Source organism: Panthera onca, chromosome C1, assembly GCF_046562875.1.
Source record: "Panthera onca isolate mPanOnc1 chromosome C1, mPanOnc1 haplotype 2, whole genome shotgun sequence".
In the NCBI taxonomy this organism is placed as follows: domain Eukaryota; kingdom Metazoa; phylum Chordata; class Mammalia; order Carnivora; family Felidae; genus Panthera; species Panthera onca.
Genome location: NC_138346.1, coordinates 64,491,291 through 64,506,277, shown reverse-complemented (window position 1 = coordinate 64,506,277; position 14,987 = coordinate 64,491,291). Strand labels below are relative to the sequence as shown.

General features: G+C 43.9%; 1 protein-coding gene across 4 annotated transcripts in view; it reads right to left on the bottom strand.

Annotated features, from left to right (window-relative positions):
• Positions 1-12,416, bottom strand: part of STK39 (serine/threonine kinase 39) — a 318,329-nt gene extending 305,913 nt beyond the window's left edge. Inside the window, exon 1 of one of the 4 annotated variants that reach the window (XR_013557279.2) lies at positions 11,870-12,416. Coding sequence is in view for 2 of the 4 variants with exons in the window: in XM_060624836.3 (XP_060480819.1) it covers positions 11,870-12,074 (205 nt within the window). In the remaining 2 variants the exon portion in view is untranslated. Of the gene's footprint in view, positions 1-5,430; positions 5,688-11,869 lie in introns of those variants that run through there. The other 3 variants (XM_060624836.3, XM_060624837.3, XM_060624838.3) reach the window with 3 other exon arrangements.
• Between the last annotated feature and the right edge of the window lie 2,571 nt (positions 12,417-14,987).

The following is a 14,987-nucleotide window of genomic DNA, read 5'->3' as shown; positions in this document are numbered from 1 at the left end:
TTAAAGGATTACATAGTAAAATACTGTTATGGACTCAGTTACCCAAGGGACATCAAACATGAAAAAGTACAGACTGTTCCTGAATTGCCCAAAATTAAACCTAGTTAATCTCCCTACACAGATTTTTTCACCCCTCAGTCACTAATTCTCTCTCCTTCCTTACAAAGCAGGTATCCTACCCAAACAGTGGTTACTGAGTGTGAATTTCTGTTAAGGTGCTGACTTAAACACTGGATGTTTTCTATTCTTTGTAATATAGAACTTAGGTTAAACCATCTTTTAGTGACTGAAATACCAAATTGTTTTAAACTCAAGAGAAAAGAAGGGTCCATGATTCAAACTCACTATTTAAGTGACTAAAATTGACAGACGTATTATTTTTCTGAGTTAAGTTCACAACTCCTCTGTAATTTTATTTAAAAAAAAAAACCCTAGTCAGTTCTTTCTTCATAAATAAAATAAACTGAAGTGATACTGTCTAGCACATCCAACTCCAGACTCTGAAGTGATTTCTTAAGGAAAAGTAACATTTTGATACTTCTGAAAATACTGGATTTCATTTGGGAGGACTCTCTATGTTTACAATTACAAGAACATCCCTGAATGAGTTAAGTGGGTAAGATAAAAACTCACACTTCAAAACCATCTTCCCTACGTCAACAGGGGTATCTATTTCACCACACACACAAAAAAAGAATAACTGTTCTTCTGAAAATATGAATCAATTAGCTTTCAAATAGAGCACAGAGTGAAAACAAAAGATTTTTTTAAATAGGGTGTAGCATTGCCTGTCTTTGTGTACCTCTGAGTCAGTGGCAATGCCTTAGTATGTTATCGGGAGGTGGCCTCACACTTTTTACAGCCATCACAATATTTAGTCATTTTCTGAACATTTCAGAGAAATTATCATCCAGTGCGGCCCAATAAAACATTTTGCGGTGGGTGATGGAAACAGTCTATATCTGAGCTATCCAATATCCTTATACAATAGTGTGGATTACAGACTTAAAGTTAAACAAACTTAAAGTTAAACAAAATCTGCAGCTGCACTGGCCACAATTAGCTACTGGGCACTTCAAATGTGGTTACTAAGTGAGGAACTGTATTTTTTAAAAGATTTTTTAGAGCAGTTTTAGGTTTATAGCAAAAGTGAGAGGAATGTAGAGATTTCCCATATATTTCCCCTCTGCCCCCCCCCCCCCACATGCATAGCCTCCCCCATTATCAGTATCCCCCAACAAAGTGGTGCATTTGTCACAACTGGTGAACCTACACTGGCACATCTTTTTCTCCCCGAGTCCACAGTTTACACTACAGTTCACTCTGGATTCTATACATTCTATGGGTTTGGGGAAAAGGATAACATGTATCCATCATTATGCTATCACATGGAGCGGTCTCCCTGCCCTAAACATCTGTGCTCTGCCTGTTCATCCCTCATCCCCCCCCCCCAAATTATTTAATTTCCATGCGTTTAAATTGAAATAGCCACACGTGGCTACTGGCTGTCATACCCAACAGCCAAGGACACGCCAAGAAATGAAGGAAAGCTGTTGCTGCTGTGACCACGACAAAGCACAGCCTGGCAGAGGGGACCTGACTGTAGTGCAGAAACTTTGCTCCAGCTAATGATCAGCCCTGAAGTTCATCTACTTCATATGTTTTCTTCACCCATCACCCTGCTCCTCCTTAAACTTCTACTTTCCAACACACCCATCCATGCCCCAACTCCACCTCAATGATAAGGTTACAATACAGTCTGTTTTTTTCTTACTGTTTATTTATTTTTGAGAGAGAGAGAGTGTGCACGCACACAGAGGGTCCAAAGTGGGCTCTGTGCTGACAGCAGAGAGCCCAATGTGGGGCTCAAACTCACAAACCATGAGATATGACCTGAGCCAAAGTCAGATGTCTAATTGACTGAGACACTTAGGTGCCCCAACAACTCTATTTTAACAGAGCAGGCAAAAGATGATGATTGAAATGAAGTGACTTTGGAGCACCTGAGTAGCTCAGTCAGTTGAGCGACTGACTCTTCATTTTGGCTCAGGTCATGAACCCAGGGCTGTGAGATTGAGCCTCGCATCAGGATCCACACTGAGCATGGAACCTGCTTAAGATTCTCTCTCTTCCCCTGCCCGCTCTCTAAAATAACAAAATAAAAAATAAAAAATAAAAAAAGAAGCGACTTCATGTTTATACACCACCATGTTTTATTACACATTAAATAAAATACCCTGATAAAGAAATACATATAAAGATCAGTTTAACACCTCTAAAGAAATAAGATTTTTACTATGGTAGTTAGTGGTAAATACGTTATATATAGATATGTACTCTATTAAAATAGTAGTTATAAAGCTGAGTTGATAATATGTCTAACCTTCATTCTCACTAATGATGAATCAATGTGATATAAGTAGAAAAAAAATACTGAACTAGGCAAGAATCACAAGCCTGAGATTCTAAGGCCTTTTGGGCCAACAGTTTAAAAAAAAAAAGTTGAAGAACTTAGGCCACCAGAGTCTTTAGCTATAAAACAAAGGAGCAGGAATGGATTTTCTCTTCAGTCTATTCCAAAATTAGATTTCCTGATCTGTATTCTTAAGCCATTCCTCACTTAGGAGGTGACTTACAAAAAAACCAGCAGTGACCTATCATTCCTTCCCCTGAGCACTCTCTCCCCCTGCTTTCTTGAGTCACTCCGTAATTAAGCAAAGGGAATGGTGACATTGTCAATTAGGAAGGAGAAGAAGGGAGGGGAAGGGAGGGGAAGAAAGACCAGATAATTCAAATTAAAATGTAAGTAATACAAAATAGGCCAACAGGCACCAATCCAGAAAATACCATCTTTTTCCAATCCCCAAACTAAACAGGCAAACAGGAAAGCAATTGGGATGCCCCTTGTTACAAACCCCAGTAAAAATTGATCCTACCAGTCCAAAACAAGAGCACAGATTCCTCTAAGACCTCAGAATTATCACAGATCACTGGCTTCCAAAATACTTCCCAAATGAAGACTCCTGGCTGGCTCAGGCAGCAAAGCATGTGACTCTTGACTTCAGGGTCATGAGTTCAAGCCCCACGTTGGGGGCAGAGTTTACTTAAAAAATAAATAAATAAAACTAAACTTAAAAAAAAAAATACTCCCCAAATGAAGATCTACCATTCACATGGCAGAAAGTCACCAATATTTACTTACCATACTATTTCTTCCAGTAAATAGCCCTAGCAGTGACTAATGGTGGGAAACCTAAACCCTAAAATTGTCACCAAAATGTACTTGTATCTAAGGCAAGACTGGAATGAGCAGCCCCACTCCTAGGCCTCTAAGAGTTATACTAAATATCACTTCCTGGAAGAAGTCTCAAAATAAAATATTCTATCTTAAAATGATGTTTTCCCACATACAATTGGTTTTAAAAGTCAACTTATCTAATTCTTCGATATCCAAGAAGTTTCTCAAAACTAAACTATAGCTTATTCTCAAATAACTGGCAAGTGAAAAGAAATGTGAAATACTTCAGCATTTACTCACATCAGATTCCAAAGTGTTTATCCAAATCAATTCTAGAACTAAAGCATAGCCAATCCATTCTCTAAAGAGCAGCTATTTCTCCTCAGCTTCCTTGTTAAGCCAAGTCTAACATGCCTTTCTAATTAACACAATGATTTCTTCCCTCATATCGAAACACTGACCAATGAATGGCAGATTTGCAAAAAGAAACGCTCAAAAGACTGGAATCACCATATTGAAATTGCTTTGGTGTAATTTTAAAAACACTGTCCCGGAGAAAAATGTAAAACTTTGTAGGATTACATGAAGAATTCTATTTAAACAGGAAAAAAAAAAAAAAAAAGCTTTCCCAATAAAGACACCATAGAGGAATTATAACACCTACTAGGTTGATTCTGACGTAAAAAGAAAAATGGTCTATCGTCTTAGCCATATCCTGTCCTATCTGCACAAATCCTATTACCCTGGGTCCCTTATTATTTATAAAAATACAACCCCTGCCATCGTAACAACCTTTGAAAACCACCTGCCCTGATGTTCTGTTCCTGTGTTTCACTTACATCCTTGATCTTCTCCCAACAGTCCTGATTTCTACACAGCAAGAGGCCCCGCAGAACTTTAAGGTTGGGTTATATATAAATACATAAACAGGAAGAGAGAAGTCATGGGTATGCTCAAGAAAGGAAAGTTCTAGAAAAGAGGAGACCAGTACCGGGACCTCCCTGTCGCACTCTACAATGCCTAAGTAAAAGGATGCCACACGGGGCAGGAGGCCGCGGGCCCTTAACCTGGAGAGGCCATCCCACAGTCCAATGACCTCAGGAGAGCCAGGCCGCTGCACGCCTGCCTACCTACACAGTACAGGCAAGCGGAAGCACTCAAATGCTTACTCTTCATCTGGGAAGATTAATGAGCTAATTTCTACAGAGCCCTTTAAGCTGATTGGCCCTAACGTAACTAAATAAGCAACATCGTCAACCACAGGCAAGATCAAATCTTGAGGATCCAGGGAGGCAAATTTTTAGAAGTCAGGCAACATTCCCCTTATGTAAGAAAGTAAGGAGTGTTTGTCCCCAGAGTTCAGACTTTAATCCAGAAAACATTTATCAAATACTTAATACGAGGTGTGGAGTATGGAGGCTAGAGACGCTGTCCTCACGAAGGAGTTAATATCCAGCACCCTAATGGGCAAAGAAGCGACCAACTTGCATACAGTGTGAGGACTGCCAGGGGTAAAATACCCAACAGAGCAAAGGAAAAGGAGGCTTAAGGGCAGAGACTGTGTGAAGAGAAATCATTTATTCCAGGTCTTAAAAGGGAGGCCAGATCAGGGTGTGTTCAATTGAACATGCATCAAGCTATATACATTTATGATATGTACACTTTTCCACATGTATGTTATACTTCAATAAAGGTGAAAATGAAAAGGAGAGACAGTGTTCTCTGTTAAATACATAAAAACTGAATGGTATGGTGTGAAATGGTGTTTGAAACAGAGTGAAAACTTGCCTCTCAAGGCTAGGAAAGCATGAAGCATTTCAAGAACGGCAAAAGGTTCCCACTGGCTGGGAGTCTGTCTGCAAATGAAAATGACAGGGAAGGTCTGTCCGCAAAAGGCGACAAGAGACAATTCCCAAAAGGCCTTAAACACCATGCTTAGAGTTAACCTTAAAGATGACAGAAAAGCCACTAAAAGTGTTTAAGCCTGGGGTAACTGACAAAAATGTTGGCAAAGCACCACCATTTTGGGAAGAGTGCATCCCGTAGCTGGAAGCAAGAATGGAGACAAGGAAGCTGGTCAGGAAGTTATTACAAGAACCCAAATAAGAACCGATAAGGGCCTGAACTAAACCGGTGATGGCCAAAGGAATTGTTAAAGACAGAGCAAAGAAGATTCTAAGGATGCAGAGTACCTAGGACTGATGACCAATTAGATGCAGGAGATGAAAGAAGACGGGCGAGCGTGGGATGACCGGCGTCCTTGCGTCACGCGCCAGGGTCTTAAGGAAGATGGAGGATGTCGACGAAGCTCATCAGGATTGAGGCAAAGGAGGACAGACGAATTTAACTGTGAGTGCCACGTTGTCCTGAGCATCTAAACAAAGACATACAAAGGGCAGCGGACACACCAGCCCCCAGAACAGGGAGACCCTCAGCATCTCAGGTGGCGGCTGCAGCTGCAGACATACATACGGTGAAGTGGATCCTGGAGCAGGAAAGGAGGAGGAGAGAGGACAGACGGTGCCAAATGCTGTGGAGAAGAGAAAAGGGAACCGCAGCGTCCCCGGGCTGTGGCCCCAGGAGTTGGCACCGTGATCGTGATCGTGGAGATGCGACTTTGGTTTCTTAGCAGGAGGGCAAAGAGCACAGTGGGCTGAGAAGTGAATGGGAGGTTCTTTCAAATAGCTTAGCTGTGAAAGGAAGGAAGGAGATAAGGTAGTGGCTAGAAGAGGAAGGACGAGTGAGTGTTTTGTTTTGTTCTCATTTGTTGTTAAAGATAAGAAAGACCTGAGAGTAATTTTAAGCTGAGGGGAAAGCAGGGAGGGGAGAAAGGAGATGAGGAGCAAGAGTGACGACTTTATCTGAACACAAACGCTCCTGTCGTCTCATGCACTGGGACACGGCGATGTTTCTTTTAGTCAGCAGCATTTCCTGCCAGCATGGCAGCCTCCACAGGGCCAACTGAGAGGTGGAAGAAAAGTGCAGTCTTAGCAGGTTGTTCTCAGAGCCCTGTCATAATGGGCTGTTCCTCCCAGCAACCTTTCCCGCAGGATGCTCTCACCACTTGTCAGAGGGCCATTTGGCACCCAAACCCCTGAGCTCTCCAAACCACCAGGAGCTCCAACAGGTCCCTCAGCTTCCTCCTGCAGAAGAGGGGAGGTGCGACTGGAGGCCACTCCACCCCCCCCACGTGGGCTTTGGGGACCCTCCCGCGAGCCCCCTTCCAGCCACACACCAGAAGAAGGCCACCAGCCGGCAAACTCCCCCTCCTGTTCCCCACCACCACCCCCCACCGCCCCGGCTAGAAAAGCGAGCAGAGAAAACGCTTCAAGCCACTCCAACATCTCACCAGAGACAGGGCTGTGTTCTCTCCTGATAATTTGAATCTGATTAGCAAATGTCGCTTTTAGTAGTTATGACTAAGACTAATTGAGAGCATGCCCCGTGCCAGGCACTCTTCTAAGTGCTTTACATTCTCTCAATCCTCACAACCCTATTTTTATCATCTCCATGTTACAAGTGAGGAAACTGAGTGCAGACACATCTAAGTAATTTGCTCAAGGTCACAAGGCCAGTGATTGCTATTGCCAGGATATGAAATAGACCAGGCCATCTGACTCCAGAGCCTGCAATGTTTTAATTTATTCTCAAACATCATCAAAAATGTAGTGTATAACAGACTATCAGAGACAGGGAAAAATTCATAATATTATTGGTCACAAATCAAAAGCATACATAAAGTACTGTAGTCATTCTACCAAAAGTTTCTTTTCTACCTAGAGAATTTTCTCACATAGCATTTTGGACAGCACATTTAAAAGAGCATTTCTGTGTTCTAAAACTGTTATCCTTGTTGATAAGCTCTGTGGATATAGAAAAACAAAAAACAAAATCCACGTTGAACCATTCAGTATATAGGGATGAATTGTATGGTACATGAAGTATACTTCATTAATGCTGTTTATCTTTTTAATGTTTATTCATTTGTGAGAGAGAGCAAAAGAGAGCATGAGCGCACACGTGAGTCGGGGAGAAGCAGAGAGAGGAGAGAATCCCAAGCAGGCTCCACACTGTCAGTGCAGATCCCTATGTGGGGCTCGATCCCATGAGCTGTGAGATCATGACCTGAGCCAAAACCAAGAGTTGGATGCTCAACCGACCAAGCCACCCAGGCACCCTGAAGCTGTTATTTAAATGGGAGAGTAAGTGAAAATTATGCAGAAAGGTATACTGATAAACTTGATAAAGATAAAAATTTCATGAAAGATACAAACGACCAAAGTAAAAGACAAAATCCAAATAGTAAATACAATATATAGCAAATACATTAACTGAATGAGTAATACATTAACTTTCAAAAAGAAACAAACTTTAAGTGAAGATGGTTTCACAGGTGAATTCTATAAGAGAGCATTTCTCTTATGAATGTAACTACTGCCACTGAATTATACACTTAGAAAACGGTTAAGATTGTAAATCTTATGTGGTATTTGCATATTTTACCACAATAATACAAAAGTACAAAAAGAGTATTTCTATATATATTTTTCTCTTTACAAAAAAAAGGTGAAACGATATGAAAATCAAAGCCTTGTCTTAGGCCATACATCTGAGGGCCTTTTTAGTTTACAAGATGAAATAAAATAAAATGGCCAAACTAGCAAACCAACACTAGCAGCAAAGCAGCCCAGTTTAAAGGTCTGGAAGATCAAAATACACACTCCGTGCCTGGGCCCTCTGAGGCCTAGAAAAACGACTGTGACCCATCGTAGCTCTCAACGTCCTCAAGATCCCGCTAGAGTATCCATAAAACCAGTTCTAATCCCTAAACCACAGAATCCGCACAAACTCTGAGAGCACAGAGTGAGGCAGAAGGTCTCTGGGCTGCTGCTGGCAGGTCTCATTTTAGGAAAGGCTACTTGAAAACCTGGCTGTATGCCCTATTATCTGGGTTTGGGGAGATGCATCTGAATGGTTAAACAAAGCGTCACAGGAGAGAAAGTATTCAGAGGAGCCCTCCATCAAACTATAGCTAGGATTCTCGGAACCAAAGTCTTTTGTTGACTGAGACCAAAAATTAAATGTATTACTTTTAGATCATTCTAAATGACCACTCAGGGCAAAATGAAGCAACCCTGAGAAACCAAATACAAAACTAAAGAGAGGCTTATCCTGCAAAAAATCTAAGGAAATCAAACTTACTCTGAGGCATAAGTCAATTTAGGGTTTCTCTGAGGAAAATCAGCCAAGAAAACAGCCCCTGACGCCATTATCTGATTCAAATACAGAAACTGGTATTGCAGCGACCACAGCTCTTTGCCAGAAAAGTTCCTTGAGGTTGTTCAATTCTACAACAGATGCCCAAGACAACATTTACACGATTCACTGTTCATTCTGTTCAACAAAGGTAATACTATTGACATCACCAACAAAGAAACTAATTTTTCAATTGTCTTATCGTTGGCTAACCCTGATAGTTCTAAAGAAACAATCTTAGGGTGGGATGAAGGGAAGAGGTAAGGAACAAAGGTTAATGAGGCTGAAGGGTATAAAGAGGGTATAAACCTCCCAAGAGCCATTCCTTATTTAGGAGACGAATATTTGAAATCTACTATGACAAGGGTATCGACAGCTAAAAGGAGGAACCTAATAACTTCACAACATTTTCAATCCCTCCAACAGACTTTACATCATTTCCAGGTCATGCATAAACTTCTGAACCAGATTAACCCTAAGAGCATTACAAATTGTCTATTGATCTTTTACAACAAAAGAACAGCAATGCCACAAGAAACCTTTATTTTTAGACCTGCAAAATCCTGTGTTTATTCTTCTAAAACAGGAGTCAAACAAATGAACCTGCTCTGTTTGGACTTTTGTAAACCTATTCTCTCATAATCCTGAGGCCCCAATCTCTGCGCAGAAGGAAATGAAGAAAAAGTGCTCTGTGCCACGCTGTAAAGTTAAAACACGGTGCCTCCCTTGGTCTTTTCTGCTCAGGCACATCCGAGCCTCCTGCTGGTCACAGCTCACATTGCTGGAGCCCTATCATATGACACCTGCCACACGGACAGGGGAGGCAAAGGCTCTCCACCCGCATTCATGTTGAAACTAGTTCAGTGTCTGAACTACTAACTCTTCTGCATGTAATGTTTAAGCAAAAGTGCTTAACCACAAGTTCACTTGTAATCACTCAACTAGCATTAAACACTAAATGGAAATGGGTTTATAATTCCCTATAAACATTAAGCTCTTGCAAAACCCTATTCCCGTGCTCTGATTTTTCAATGACATGGCCTCCACACAGACCACCTTTTAGTTGGAAAACAGACGAGATAAATTTAAAATGGAGAAAAGCCATGCCTACAGTCTGAATGTACAAAAACAGGGGTAGAAGTAATAAGCAGGTGTTTTTGCTCTCAAATTCCTTAGGTAAATTGACCAACCATAATTAACAATGCTGTTACTGCGAGCAGAGAGAAGCCCTGCACTTAATCCCTTCACTTAAATTAAGATTTTATTCATTAATTCACAAAACTAGTCAACTCAAAATACTATGTTTTCAAAAGGCAAAGCCCACATTTTAACTCTAATAATTAACAAAATGACCAAATAAATTGGAAAGTGAATTCTGGTGTTCCTGTGTTCCCCTCCCCCTTCCTTTGTGCTCTCCCAGTGCTCACACATCACATCTTCTAGAACCGAAGTCCTTGAGGGCAGGAACCATTTTCATTAACTTGCATGCTTCTGAACATCTAGCACAACGCTTGGGACACAGTAAGCCCTTAAATTTTGTGGCACAAATTAAAAAATAGGGGGTTACATGCTTCCTATGAAGTATGTAAAAGGAGAGGCAGAGGAGATCAGTCAATGTACTTTGCCTCAGGAGAAGCAAAAGGCTTCTCAAAGAAAATTCTCTCTGGCCTCGGGAACTGTGTGAGATTCACTACAAAGATGGGCACTCGGATGAGAGAAGAGCCTGTGCCCAGGCAATAAGGAATGTAAAACCATGTGTCACAGGACAGCAGCATACTCAGGGTACAATCAGTACAAGAAGAATAAGGGAAGGGGCAAGCCTGTTGAGGACAGGCAGTAACACTGAAATACTGAAAGGGCTTATATGCCAGGTTAAAGCACTTTTCACTGAATAGGCTTTGAAAAGCCCCTAAGGTGATTTAATCCAGCCAATGACACAAAGACACATTCCTTGAGAATCTCTGGCCAAAAGTTGTTTAAAGTCTGGGTTTTCAAAGAATTTTATATAGAGATGTCTCTTTTAGATTTGAAGTTTTTATATCCTAGGTTACTGTTTGGCCCATCATTTTCTCATATATATGAAATATATGCGTATCTCGATCTATGCTGTTTCATTCACACAGTGGCAGGTGATAAAGGCTCATTTAAACACCCAATGAAATTCTGTTTTAATTTTTTAAAGGGGGTGTGGAGAATTCTTTAAAAGAAAAGCAAATAATAATAATGATAACATAAATATCCGAAATTCCTTTTTCATCACAGTACTTAAACATCAAAATATGGGAAAACTACGTCCTAGCCCATCCCCAGTAAGGTTAGAAGCTGAGGGTGCACTTTGCCTGGAGGCTTCCCCAACTAGGTTTAACAAGACTCTCAAAAAGGACGATCCGATAGGAACCGTTCTAAGTGAAGGGGTCAACACAAATCTCCTGGCCTTTCACGTGCTCGGCCTAAGGAAAAGTAATGCCGGCTTCTTGCCGTTGACTTTGCCAGGCTTTTAAAAATGTAAGATAAGGTGATATTTGTGAGCCGACTAGATGGCACCGAATGGCAGGAAGCAGATCACAGAAAGCCTCGGGTTTCATTCTTGCAGCTCGGCCCTGAACCAGAGGAAAGCACCGGCCCGGTGCAGGGCAGAAGGCCAGGGCGCCTGCCTTCCCCGGGCGGCCAGGCTCGGCGGCAGGCGGCGCGCCAGGGTACCCAGAGGCGGGTACCGGGGCGCGCCGGGCTGCAAGGCTAGCGCGGAGCAGCGGCTGCCAGGGAGGCCGGCATCCTCCCCAACCTCGGGAAAGAACCTGGGCCTCCGCGACTCCTACCTGGCCCCCTTACCCACGGCGTGAGGCCGCTGACAGGAGGCAAGGGCGCGGAGCTTGAAGAGCAGAGACGCGGCTGCGCCCGCAGAGTCCCCCAGGACGCGGCCCCCCGGGCGCAGCGCGGGGGCGCTGGAAGCCCAGGGCGGCGCCCCCGCAACCCCACCTCACCCGCGACTGCCTGCCTGCGTGGCCACCCGCCACGGGCTGCGGCCCCATCGCGCGGGAGGAGGGTGATGCGGCGGCGTTGCCGGTCCCCTGCTCCGCCGCCCCGGCGATCGGGAGATAAAAGTTTGCAGCATGCGGCTCGTCTGCAGTGCGAGTCACATCCGCCGCGCCGCCTCCTGCAGCACCAGCGCTCAGAGAACGAACAAATAAATTAAAAAAAAAAAAAAAAAAAAAAAAATACTGTTGAAGCCGGTAGGCCCCGAAGCCGGCCGCTCTGCCTCCCGGGCGTGCATGCAGGCAAGCCCAGCATCCCGCACCCCCTCCCGCCCCCGGCCGCGCCTCCCTCCCGGCCTCGGCACCCGGCCTGGGCCGGCCCCGCCGCGCCCGCCGCACTGACCGATAACCTCCTGCAGCTCGTACGCGTCCCTGCAGATGGGCCAGCCGACGGCCTGTGCCGCCGGGGCTGGGGCCGGAGCCGGCGCCGCGGGCGCTGCCGGGGCCGCCGCTGCTGTCGCGGCCGCGGGGGCCGCCGCCGCCGCTGTCACCGGGGCTGTCTGCTGGGGCTGCTGGACGTGCACGGGCGAGCCGCTCGGCTCCGCCATGATGCTGCCGGAGGAGAGCGGGAGGACGCGCCGGCCGGCGGACGACCTTCCACTTGAAACTTCCCTTCCCTCACCGCCGACACCTCTCGGCCGGCGCACGCCCTCCCCGTCCGCCGCGCCGCCGCCGCCGCCGCCGCCGCCGGAGCCAGCCACGAGGGGAGGGAGCGAGGGAGGCCGAGCCGGGCGGAGGGAGGAGGCAGCGCCGGCAGAGGCGGGGTGGGGAGGAGGCGGCGGCCGCCGCGCTCGCCGCGCGACCCGAGCCTCGTGCGCGCAGTTCTCTGCCTCCGCGAGGGGAACCGCCGCCCCGCCGCCCCGCCGCCCCCTCCCGCTCTGCTCGCGGCCGGGGAAGTTTCCACCGGAGGGCAGCAAGGCGGGTTTGTGTTTGCTTTCGGGGCCCGCGTTCCAGACAATCAGGCTCTCCAGAAGATGCCCCCTGGGGACCCCGAGGGCGGGGTCGTTGAACCGCCGCCAGGTTCTCAGATTCAGAAGTCGCCTCTGCTAACGAGAACCTGAAGTTCATTTACAAGTTAGCGAGAGAGACACCTACACGCGGGCCGTTTGTAGGGCTCCAGTTAAAAAATAACCCAAGTTGTAACTTTCCTGCGCATTACCTGCCAATATCCCTTTCCCACCTTGTCTAATCTAATCGCAGCCCTTCTATTTTTTTTCTTAGTGAAACATGATTCCTTAGGTCGCTGGCTGTTCCCAGACTTTCTTCATTTGTTACCTACCGGCCTCCCGGATCCCAGGGAGGTGCTATAAGGACCTATGAAGTTAGAATTTTAAAAATGTTGGGGATTTGGACACTATTTCAAATTCTATACTCTTAATAGCATGCCACATTAACCCCTCTAGGGACAACAGATAGCAGGCATTTCTTTTACAGAGCATACTGTGTCTTAAATAAACTGCGTTGAAAACTCATGATTAATTGCTGCTTTTTTTCCAACACTGTCAAAATTACCTCATCTTTAAAACTGCTATGGTTTAACCATGAGTCTTCCTAATTATAGGTGTCGTATTTCACACTGAATGTTCCCTGTGTTCCCTTGGTAGTAATGACCAAGATTACACCATTCTTGTCTTAAGCAGAAACGGTGCAGTGAAGCAGTGGTCATATTGGTCATTTGGCCAAAATTGTGTAGTTTTCATGACAACTACTGAATAAATGAGTAAGAATAATGAGCATTATTTAAAAAAAAAAAGCTCTAAGAAAGATTGTGATACTTTGTTTTCTGTGTTTATACACAAAAAAATCTCAAGTTTTTCTTTTAAAGATGATTGAGAGGAAACTCCAAAATTCATTGGGATGAATGTTATATGTCAAACACTGATATAAAGTAGAATGAGCGATGCTTAATCTCTTACAGTATTATGGAACAGATGGGGTATAGCAACTATGGTACTCTGGTCTATAAGCAGAAATTTATGCTGAACTAAGAAAGTGTACATCTTTTATGCATGGGTGTTCAAAAACTGCCTATTGATTTTAATGCCTGTCAAGAAACAGACAACTTCACGAACAAGTAAATTCCAGGCCTCTGATGTTTTAAGTAATGAGGAAAAGGAAACAGGGGAGATCTCTGTATCTGCTCACCTTTTCAAGGGCTGCACCCAACCCCAAAGAACTTTTAAGGACTGCTTTTAAGGGAAAAGAAAAATAATTAAATGACTATGACCTCCATTTTTGTCATATGAATTTATATTTTGAATTTCAAATCATGAAGTGAGACTGTGAAGGCCAAGGAAAGTTCTTGGAACTTAATAGGAAAACATGATGCTGTCAGGATCAATAGCACAGATTTGAATCAAACGCAGATCACTTAGTTTCCTGCAAAGAACAACTGTTCCCTAGTCACATACCAGATATTTGTACCCAGACCACCACTTTCCAAATGGCTACCAGAATGACGACTTAAAGCTGGTGTCTCAGTGCATTCCCATCACTACCATGAGGAAATCAGTTTACAGAAGACTGTTTACTACCAGTGGCCTTTGGAATCATTTTTATATATAAAGAAAAGAACATGAATTATATTTTTAAATTATAAAATTATAAAAGCATTATATTAGAATTTTAAGTCAATATTTTCATAAACAATTGAGTAAAGTGGTACATAAAACTTAGAAATATGTGTATTTAAAAAGTACTCAACTGTGGAGCACCTGGGTGGCTCAGTTGGTTAATTAAGCATCTGACTTGGGCTCAGGTCATGCTGTCACCAGTTCGTGGGTTTGAGCCCCGCACCAGCCTCTCAGCTCTCAGCAGAGTCGGCTTCAGATCCTCTGTCTCCCTCTCTCTCTGGCCCTCTCCTGCTTGCACTCAACTGATAGGCAATTTTTTTCCCCCTGAAAGCCTATTACTGAATTTAAACTGAATGATGGCAGGGGAGGAAGCCTTTAAAATATAAACAAGGTTTACTTCAGTACATAAAGAATACATTCAGTCAGAGACTTTAAAACATAGAAAAAATAAGAGTTTAAATGTTACTGAGCATTTACAACTGCCTCATTATAAGTCAGAGTTTCTCAAGTTCAGCACTTATGATATTTTGTGCCAGATAATTCTCTGTGTTGTAGAGATCTGTTCTCCTGGCCTCTATCACTAGATGCCAGTAACACCCCCCAGTCTCAGCCATAACTGTGAAAAATCCCTCCAAATGTCCTCTGAAGAGCAAACTGCTGCCTTAGATGAACCGAATATATAAAATTTTCATCTTATAAACAGATTATTGTAGTAGTTATTTGCCTTACAAAGAGCTTATATAGGGGTTCGGTTATTTATTCATATATCCTGAAAGGGATCAGAATCTGCTACCCTAAAATAATGCCACTTTGGCATAAGGACTATTTTAAGCTGAAGGCAATAAAGAAACAACAGACACAGGAAGAGCTCTCTGCTCTCCCCTATCT